General features: G+C 37.2%; 1 protein-coding gene across 1 annotated transcript in view; it reads right to left on the bottom strand.

Annotated features, from left to right (window-relative positions):
• The window catches only part of DOCK2 (dedicator of cytokinesis 2), a 394233-nt gene extending 384655 nt beyond the window's left edge, over positions 1-9578 (bottom strand). The window contains exons 1-4 of the mRNA XM_004679543.2: positions 9530-9578; positions 7585-7664; positions 7434-7457; positions 801-927 (exon numbers count right to left, since the gene is read on the bottom strand). Of these exons, the coding sequence (XP_004679600.1) occupies positions 801-927; positions 7434-7457; positions 7585-7664; positions 9530-9578 (280 nt within the window). The remainder of the gene's footprint in view (positions 1-800; positions 928-7433; positions 7458-7584; positions 7665-9529) is intronic.
• Between the last annotated feature and the right edge of the window lie 1282 nt (positions 9579-10860).

Here is a 10860-nt window from a genome sequence, read left to right as displayed (position 1 = left end):
GTAGCAAGCTCCAGAGTAATTTTTAAATTCACACTTAAGTTTGAAAAACACAGAGTCTATAGTGATTGCACCACAAATGCCACTTAGCAGAGAGAGTCCCTAGTACCTGAAGCCTCCCTTCCCCCAACCACCACTTCCGCCTTGAACTTGAGGCTTCTGAAAGATTAGCTGACTGAAGTTCTGAAGCGGGCTTCACAGATCTCCCCAGATAAACTGCAGGACATTTTCTCCCCCAGAGGCTTTCCAGGGCTGAGTGAAGGATCCCACCCTCCAGGCCTATGCCCCAAGCCTCCACAGCCCTCTGGACTCTGCCAAATCAGAGATCGATCGTCTGACCAGGAGGAACAGGCAGGGGAAGCAGGCAGACAGTCCAACCCTTTGGGCAGGGTTGGAGAGAGACAAGTTGACTCAGGCAAGAAGAAAGAAGGGTGTTCTCTTTATGAGGCCAAGATGGAATTCATTCCTGGGAATGTTGGGCCTGGCACATAGAATCTGCTTTCCAAGAGCTCTGCTAGACCCTATCTCAGAAATGCAAAGCATTTGGAGGAGGTGTCTAGTGGAGGGTGGGAAAAGGCAGTCAGAGGAGGGTTGGGCAGACTGTCCACTTTCCTCTACCCCTGCCTACCCTTCCGCAGACTTTTGACCCCACAGCAAGTTACGGGAGGCACTCTGCTGATCTTGGACCTTGACTCAGCAGTGCTCTCTCTACACCAGTGCTGCCTGCTTCCGCAGCATCTTCCTGCACATGATTCTCAGGCCACCTGGCCCTCGTCTCTTACCAACCCCCTGCCCACACCTACCCACACCGTGCCGCTCCTTGTCAGTTTTGCGCCAGGGGGCCATGGCTGGGCCAGGGGCCTGCAGCACTGCGTCCTTCTGTGGGGAAGCAGCCAGGGGGTGGCTAGGCACTAGGCAGGGCCCCACTTCCTTCCTCTTTTAGACTCCTCAGGGCCCGCCCTCCCAGGCTTCCTTGCTCCTCCTCCTCCCAGTCCTAGTCTAGGGCTGGGGCAAATGCAAGGCTTAATGTCATCTCAAACTTCTCTCCTTCCCACATAATCGGGCAGAGGCCAAACAGGTACATGGGGCTTGGTGGATCACCACCATAAGTGCAAAGTTTCCAATTCCTGAGCCTTATCTATCAGAACCTCTACTCTTTTACCCCTAACATGAACTTTAATGTCAGGTGTAAGTTCAAATCCAGATTTTGCTGTATATCAACTATTCAGCTAAGACAAATTGCCTCATTTTTCGAAATTTGTTTTCCCATCTGTATAAATGGGACACAAGTACCTACTTCCTATGTTTATTGTGAGGATTAGAGAAGATAATACAAGGAACAGGTGACACCTAAGAATTACTATGAGGATTACAGAGGTAAGCTACATAGTAGGTGACATAGTCATAAATATCCACCTGAAGAACAGCTCATTTGTGATTGTATATTTTTGGTGCCACAGACCCTTTGGAATATGTGCAAAAGTTCAGGAAACATGACACTGAAAATACAGAAGCACAAGATTTACCAACAATGCTAAGGAGTTGAGGGTACTCTAGCTGTCAGTGACCATAAACTCTAGGAAGAGTGCAAGAGTTAGACTAATGGAGACATTTCTCTTCAAATTCTCTTTTATTCTGGGAACAGATTTTAGCAAGAGACAAAAATGATCCCTTGATCAACAGTGATAAGACCGAATTAAAGTCTTCCTAAATTTTCTTTCATTATTCATAATTCTCACTACCTCTTTCTGCCTTACACTAGAGAATCAAAAAGATAGATTAGGCAATATCACAGCTGACAGGCACCAATGACAAAATATTAATGTCACTTTATCTAAAGTATTTCTTTTTTAGTTTTCTAGTAGCCCAAATTGGGTAGTATACTTTTCTAGTGGGAAGTCAAAATACCCAGGCTTCCACAAGAAAAACAGACCAGAGAATATGGAGTTAGCTAGATCTATTGCAAGGAATTGGCATATGTGACTGTGAGACTGGCTATGCATTTTTGAGCCAGCAATAATTTGCATAGAAACACCTACTCTCCTACCCCTTAATAAGAACTTTGGTGTCAAGCACAAGATGAAGCCTACTGGGAACTCCCAGGGAGGCACTGAAACTGTTGTCCACAGGAAGAAATTTCTTTTTCAAGGAAAAGGTTCAGTTAAAGATTTCTAACTAACTGGATCAGGCCCATTCAGATTATTGGGTATAATCTCCTTTACTTAAAATCAGTTAATTGGTGCAGTTAATTACAGCTACAAGATACTTCCACAGAAACAACTGGATTTTATGTTTGATAGAATAACTGAGTGCTAATTTGATTGAATAAATGAGTCTTTCATTTATTCAGCATGTTACACATTGTTGTATACATCAGAGGTTGACAAACTTTTTCTGTAGTCAGGTAATAAATATTTCAGTCTTTGCAGCCAAGAGGCAAAATCAAGGATATTATGTAGGCCTTTTATAAAAAATGAAAAAACAAATTTCCACAATTTTGTACTGATAAAATACATTCAAAATAAAACAAAATTTAAAGTTGTATATTAAAATTTCCATATATTCTTTTCTGATATAGGTAATTTTGTGGGGAGATCACATTCCACTTCATTAGTGTTCCCTGTCATCAACTTTGATTGCAAGTATTTCATCTCTATATTCGGATGTGTAATGGAATTTCATGTTTCAGTTGCAAAAATGTCTTCACTATAGGGTAGTGAAGAATCATCTGAATCACAAAAAGTGCTTGTTCTGGTCTGGTCTTTGTCTTGACTACTGGAGGTTATCTCTAGACTCTTGAGCTGCCATGGTTTTCCTGAGTCACATTGGATAGTCAAAAATATGATTTAAGGTGGGAATGACTGTGCTGAGAGGATTAACAATGAGATGTAGGTGGGGGTTTGAGCCACATGATTCTAGTTTAGATCAACCTTGTAAGCAAGCAATCCATCAGGCTTACATAATAAAGCCCAAATAACTCTGGACACCACTGTTTTGGTGAGCTTTCCTGCTTGACAGTAATCCATAAATATTGTTACATATTGACTCTAAGAAAGTAACATACCCTGAATCCATTGGAGCAGACAAAAGAAACATTTAGTTCATCTCTGAACTCTATGAACTTCCTCCCAGAAAAGATAAATTTATATTTTTTCCTTGTAATAAGTGGTAGCTTCTATATTCTATGCTTCCTTTTAGTGAAATATTGACCAGGAGAGTAGTTTGCCCCCTCCACAAACTCACAGTTGGGGTCAAAAGTGAGGATGTGTTTCTATGGACTGTGTGTCCTCTAAAGTTGATAGTTAGCTAACTCACAACTGCCTAAATTCTCAAAAGAAGCTACTTACTGCCAAATACCAATATCAATATGAAGTCTATGAGCATGAGACTTTATTAAGCATTTTCACTGCTCAGAAGGCAATAATAGAATTCTATGAAGTCTTCTTTTGATGTTTGCCTTTTAGCATGCCATTATATAGCAAAGAAATCATTTCCAGTTTGTAGATTAGGTGAAAGCCCATTAGCAGCACAGTTAAATGAATTTTGAAATTTAAAAATTTGTACTTACATTTAGGTCTAAAAAGCATTACTGAAATTGTAATTTGAGCCTGGGAAAGGCATTCAGTGAAAATTTGTTAAGAATAGAGAGCTTACTTTTGTTTTAGTTTTTGACAATACAAGAAGTTTTTAAAATAGTTTATTCCTCTTAATGTGAGCATTAATTGTCATCAAAATGATTTCATCATTGGATTCTAAATGTAATAATTATTTTGCTTTATAATTATGGTTGATCATTAATAAACATTATAAAGCCTGCAGCAAAATATATTTTCCAAAATCATCAGTGTACAATAACTGTGGTTGGGGTTATTCTTATGAAAAAAATTCAATTTCAACATTGTGTTCAAAAAATCACAAATGACTTATTACTGTTCTATCCAATTGTTATGTTATTGGTAAGGCAAGTCAGGCTATTAAGCTACTATTTTTGACAAAAGGATATTAAAAAAAATAATGCTTAAATCCAGAAGAGCTAATGAAATTCACCTATGACATAGTTGGTTCAATAATACATGATAAACTAAAAGATTTCTCACAAATTGACTTTTAATGACAATTATAGTAATTTAACATAAACTTTTCACCTCTATATACTTCACAAACTTGTCCAAAAACTCTTTTCTGCTCACACATATATTTTACCATTAGAATGTAACTAACACATTCTAGCAGATTCCCTGTCAGGTTATATTGAATTAGAGTTTCTTTGAAATCTTTGAAAATATTTTTGTCCATAGTCTTCAACATGAACTATTCATAGAAGTTAACTCTTTATTCATTTCACAGTCAGCAATGACTTGCCAGGTAAACTATATAAATAATTTCTGTCAACTTTTCAAGATCCAGAATAAGCCCCTGGAAATGACTTGCCTTGTTTTTAAATTGATTATTGATATTGCTTCCAACGTTCTCAACTCCAATGTTCAAGCAATCACTGTTGCCAAAGGCTAATATTTTTAAGGCACTTGTTTTCTTTGCACACTTTTCATCTCTTGCTAAAGTCAAACATGATTTGATTAACTCACCAAGAATAAATCTTTCCTTGAATGGTTAATAAATCAGTCCTTTTGGTCGTTGCCTCATTTTAATTTTTTTTTATTTTTATGAAGAAATAGTGCTTTGATGGATATTGTTTTAAATTTTCTAATTTTCCTGGCCATTGCTTTTCTGTGACTGAAATACTGTGATGAGTACCAATTCACTGCATAATAAACACAATGCTTTCTTAATTCAAGAAGAAGATAATTCATCCCACTGTGCCTTAAAAGCATAACATTTGGATTTCCTTATCTCCTTCTTTGTGCTGTTTTGTTTTTACATAGTGGCAACTGTGTTGGTAATTAAGATATAATAAATTGTTGCTTAGATATAATCATGGCACATTGTGGAGTTATTACCACATATGTGCAATGTCTAAGCTGCTGATCAGCACACTGCAAAGCTTTATAGTATGAACTTGTTTGTGGAATACCATGTGCAATACCTATGCAAATACTCAACTCTGCCGTTGTTGCATGAAAGCAGCTATTTATGATATGTAAATGAGTGAGGATACCCATGTTCCAATAAAACTATTCATTTATGCACAATGAAATTTACATTACATAAATTTTCCTGTCATAAAATATTACTTATAATATTTGTCTTAGCTATTTAAAAATGTAAAAATTACACTTAGTTCATGGTATATACAAAATGAGGTGGTCAATGAATCAATCAATGTCACCCTTGCTATACACCCTTGCTATACACAATCCTATTTGTGTATAATAAATATATGGCCATATGAGCTAAAAGATTAAAGGATGTGGTTTTTTTTTCTTTTCCCCATTTTGGGTTTTTGACATACACACAAACAAGCTCATACCAACAATGTGATAAAGTACTTGAGGGAGGGTGGGAGCAAGGGTGAGTCCTGATGCAGGAATGCAAAATGCCAATTCGTGGAGAGTACTGAGGATTTTGCCCCAGTCAGCTTGTGATGCAGTCTAAAACATGAATCTGTGTTCCAAACAAATTATTCAACATATTTAAAAAGTTGAAAAGTCACTCATGGTTGATTGAGATAAAATTTGGAAAGTTATTTTGATGAAGGTTAATTAATCTTAATGAAGTAGTTTTTAATATAGAAGACTTTATACTGGACTTTATATTTCTTAAATATGGAATTTTTATTTTATAGTTAATGATTCTATGGCATTAATATGGCTACAATGAATGGTTCTATGAAAACATGGCTATAATGAAAATATTTTTATAAGAGAGACTGAAGGTAACATATAAAAATCTGATTAAAACCACTTAAAGAATTTATAATTATCTTGGAGACGTGACTTTAATAAGTACCATGTTTAGTAAAATCTATTAGGTAGCACACTAATGATGACTAAAATTTCTTATGCACTCTGTAAATTATTATGGGAACAAGGTCTTCTTTGGCCAACATCTCTCCTGAGAACTAGAAAACCCTGTCTCCTACTGCATCATAGACATCTAGTCCCCTCCACAACCTGCCCACCCATTAATGTCTCTATTCCCCCAAACCAAGTTACCACCATAACCATGAAAATGATAGCAACAGACCTTGTTTGTACCTCTTCTGATAACTGCTATCCTATGTAACAGGGGAAATGACCAATCCTTGTGCTAAAAGTGAAATATTAGAACCCCAGCTCTGTCACTGACCAAGCTGTGTAGTTTGGAACAAATTATGTAATCTTTCTAAACCTCAGTTTCCTGAAGAAAGTCAGTGCTAACACTTAATGTGCCTGCACAGCATGTCAGTCCCTGATTTGAATATTTTACATGCATTATCTCAATTCTCAAAGTAGCCCTATCAGGTAGATGCCATTATGATTCTATTGTAGCTAACAGGTAAAGGAAAGTCAAAAAAGTAAGACCCCAATTTATCACCATCAAACCACTATGAATGACTACTTGGGAGTAGTAGCATCATCCTTCATTTCACTCAGTCATCTTTATCTCTCTTTCATTCCAAATGATCATCTCAAAAACAGTTCTTTTAATCAGTTCTCTCCTCTATGGCACAAGGAATCAAGATCTTCCTCATTTCAAATGCAAATATGAGCTCCTACCTCCTGTCTTGCCTTCTTCCAATCTTTTTACCACGAGTCTTGCAGGACACTCTGTCTAAACCATCGTGATCTCCTCAAGCTAGAAAAGATAAACAAAGCAGGTTTTAGGAGATTTACTACCTTTGTGAAATCAAGACTTCCACAGAAAAGCACCACACAAAGTATCAAGCACAAGCCAAGGAAATCCATGTGAATTCATGTTTAGATAAATTACAAAAAGCTTCCCTAAGACACAACAGAAGGGGGAACTCTTAATGTCTACCTTTCTTAGATTAATAGATTCAAGTCTGAGACTTGGCTATAATTCATTAGTATGGCTAGAGTGAATATTAAATACTGAAATATATTCCTATGGATTGCTAAAATGTCACTGTATTAAATCCCTGGACTTTCTCTTTTCTCCTTTCCTGGTTTAAGTGCCCTTCAAAGTGCACCACTGGAGTCACTATGGTTTTTGTCAGCTTCTTCCCTTACATTTCATGGTAGTGAGTTCCCCTTTCCCTTATATCTTCCCAGCTCTGATAGTGTACACCTGGACCCACGGTGGGGAGATATCTACATGGAGGTAGCACTAGTACATGGGGTAGGTAAATATTCAGGGTCTTCTAGCCTACCGTCCACTGGTAACTGTCACGTGGTTTTCTTTGGTAACTGCTGTCTTTATATATTAGTCATTATCTTGACCATTATCGCTTTGTGTGTTGCTCCTAGAAATTAGAATAGAATAGCTTCTCAGGATATTCTGAGAAGCTCAGAGTTGGAGTTAAAACTTCCACTTACCTTTAACTTAAAGTCTCCAGATCCCTATCAGAATTAGAAAGAAAGACTAGATAAGGACAAGAGTGCTCATAATTAGCTGTACTAAAGGAAGAAGCAAGGACCACAATAAAAAAAAATAAATGTAGATAATGAGGCATTCAAATAATTCTACCTTAGGATGACAGTCATATCTCTGGAAGTGAATATGAGAGTAGAGGCTGAAGATGAGGGATGATCCTTTTAATGGATTAGCTATAGGAGTTAAACAGGTTTAGCTTCATGCCATTATAATGGTGCTCAACCTCAGTACTATTTACAAAAATACTCCTCTACAAATTCATTTCTTGTCTACATTACACAGCCAGTTCTTATACTCCCCCTCACCCTCAAAGTTCCCACTCCACACATACACACTACACCTATGACAGCCCATGGCAGAGTGGTGTCTTGCTATACAGTAATATTTGAAGTCCCTTAAAAGTGCCACAAGCTTTCACATCTCTCGCGTGCCCTTCCCTACAAGAACACTCCTTCTTTTTTCCTCTCTAAACTAAATTGTTCTGCAAAGACTTCTTTGGTGACCTACCCCACCTCTCAATTGTTCCAGTTAGACAAACCTCCTGAGTACATACAGCAGCCCATAAACATGAACTACTATCCTTAGTCTTTAAGTGCCTGTTTTGTCCAGAAGTTTAAGAGGAGCTTCCAAGGTTCACACTGTATGTACAGTGACATTAGTCAAAGTTCTTGTTCATGTATGATTCACACTGAATGGTTTCTCATGTGGAGACAACGACATTCAACAGAGGACTTGCTTCAGTATCACAAAGGCTAAATCTGGGGGATAACCTCTTGTGTAACAAGAACTTTTTATTCTCCAAATGTCCAATAATAATAATAATAATAATAATAATAGGCCCTCCTTAGTGGCACAAGGGTTAGGATACAGCACCGCAGACTAGCCACAGCTCCTTCAGTGCAAGTTCGTTCCCTGGCCCCCGAGGTGATCCCCATAGCTGGCAGACCTCTCCTGGCCTGCCTGCTGCTCCCCTCAGCAGTGTACTTCATGAATCTGCCTGTTCTGCTCCCTACTGTCTCTGGTGAAGTCTCTCACCACCCCTGCTCCTCTGGCTTGTACCCCAGTTTTATATGCATAAATAAATCTTTAAAAAAAGATATAAGTTACAACAGCTAGTATTTATAAATAATAATAATAATAATAGTGATGATAATAATAATTACAATAACAATCAAGGAATTTCACCTAAACTTTTAAATTTATAGCTTCCTTGAAAATTAATGTGAAGATCTGATAATTCAGTTTGCATTTCTACAAGGCAGAAATCAGTTAGAGAAACTGACTTTTAGGTAGACTTATTTACCACAGTCCCAATATCTCTCTTCTCCCACCAATGCTGATGTTAAGTCTTAATTGTCATGTATTAGATTTACACTATTGTATTTCTTAAGGTACAGACAAAAATGAAAAATTATTTGAACTTGTGTTCCATCAGAAGTGGCAAAAACAAAAGAAATGGAGAGCATATATTTCAGGAAACTTGGAAAAGGGTATATATATATATATACACACACACACACATATGTATATGTATACACACATATATGTATCTATTTATAGATGTAAAGAATAGTCATAAATATAGGTTAATGTTAAAAAAATTCTTAATCTGCAAGAAGCAGCAGCAACAACAAAAAGTATGATATTTCATGCTGTTGAGTTGCTTTCCTAGTCCCTACAGACATCTGAGTTGCGACCCCTACTGGATATATTGAAAATGAAGGAAGTCAACATTTTCTGGCCAAAAGGCAGACCTTAAATTGGGTAATAGCTAACCAATCCAGATAGGTCTTCTCATTTCAGAGTATAAATGGTAGATGTTCCTGGAGAAAGAAAATTGCTAGAGCTACAAGTGGATTTTAAACAATCTTAGTCTCTGAGAAATCAAGACAAGTGCAAATATATGTCTTAATAGAAGACAACAGATTCCTCAGACACACCTGAGTTCTATAAAGAAGCTTCCAACAATTGTGTATATCTCTTTCTTAAGAAGTTCAATGTATATCAGCACACCATATGTAACTGTTGACAAACTCACCCTCCACACATTCCTTGAGTCTGAGAGTTCCTTTACTTGGATGATCCATCATGTGAAAAACATTGCAAGACACTCAGAATACACCTTTGTGAACAGCACAGACTCTATTTCTGATCTCTTATATCTTGTATGCAAGCAGGGGAAGCATAAAATCAACAAATATACTATAAGGCTTTAAGAATATATAAAACAGAGAAATGATAAATATCTTGGGAAAGTATTAAAGGAAAGGTTCTTAAGAGAGTAATATTTAAGAAATGGTACCTAGGAAAATAACCCAGGGACAAGTAATCACAAATATAAAAGTCTTAAGGGAGAATATGCTTAAGACTTTTAAGAGAACATCCAAAAGAGAAAAAAATAAAAAGATAAGTGTAATGGGAATATAGTGACAGTGTGATAAGAGAGGAGTTTGGAAATTAAGAATGAACTAGATCATGTAGTACCTTGAGTACCAAGATGAGAAATTTGAATTCCACCCTAAGCGTGCATAGAGAGAGAGACAGCCCCTGAGAGTACTGAGCTGGCCTGCTACTCCCAGCTATGCCACGGTAGGTTCTCCTGTTAGCATCAAACATTTTTTAGAACATTAACATCAGACAAAGAGAAGTTTTGGTCACAATGAATTAAAAAAAAAAAAAAAGCAAGACCACTATATAATCATGAAAAAAATACAGAAAAAAAAACATGCCAACCAGATAAATGACTATCTCCCAGCCATGTTTAGCAAGTGACTGCTGTTTTTTCTACATCTAATCTATTTTATCTTTAGACTTTAATTTTTCATCCTTCCAGCTGAAATTTATTAATACATCTAATCATAACATTCACCCTAACTCTTTAATCACTTCTCCAAATCACCAAAACAAACTCAACTCATAATAAGATCCCTCGGTACAGCTGCTTATTGAGGCATAGATATAGCTCCACCTGTGTGGCCACAGGCAATAAATCCTATTCATTCTACTTTAGGTGTATGACAGTGGTCTTCTGATGGAGGGCATTAACTAATATCACTCGGAGATATTAAGTAGAAGGTAATAGAATCAGTTTCAAAAAATTATTGCATTAAAAATAAACTCTACAAAAAATATAAGACCAATAGAAGATGGCGGCAGAGTAAAGACTCCAAGATCACCGCGTCCAAGCCTGCATAGGAATTGAGGACTGAAAACGGACTATAGACTCACTACAAGTTTTAACCCAAACGAAAACACCCTGGACTCACTAGAAGGTAGATAACTGCTAGGGAATCGGCGACTGGGTAATTCCCAGAAGGGAACTCCCGGGAAAACCCGGGCCCCTGGAAGTTCCGCGGGCTGCAGGAGCCG

Source organism: Condylura cristata, unplaced genomic scaffold (assembly GCF_000260355.1).
Source record: "Condylura cristata isolate star-nosed mole 26May11 unplaced genomic scaffold, ConCri1.0 scaffold00008, whole genome shotgun sequence".
NCBI classification, from domain to species: Eukaryota; Metazoa; Chordata; class Mammalia; order Eulipotyphla; family Talpidae; genus Condylura; species Condylura cristata.
The sequence above is the reverse complement of the archived record's forward strand: the minus strand, read 5'-3'. Positions and strand labels throughout refer to the sequence as shown.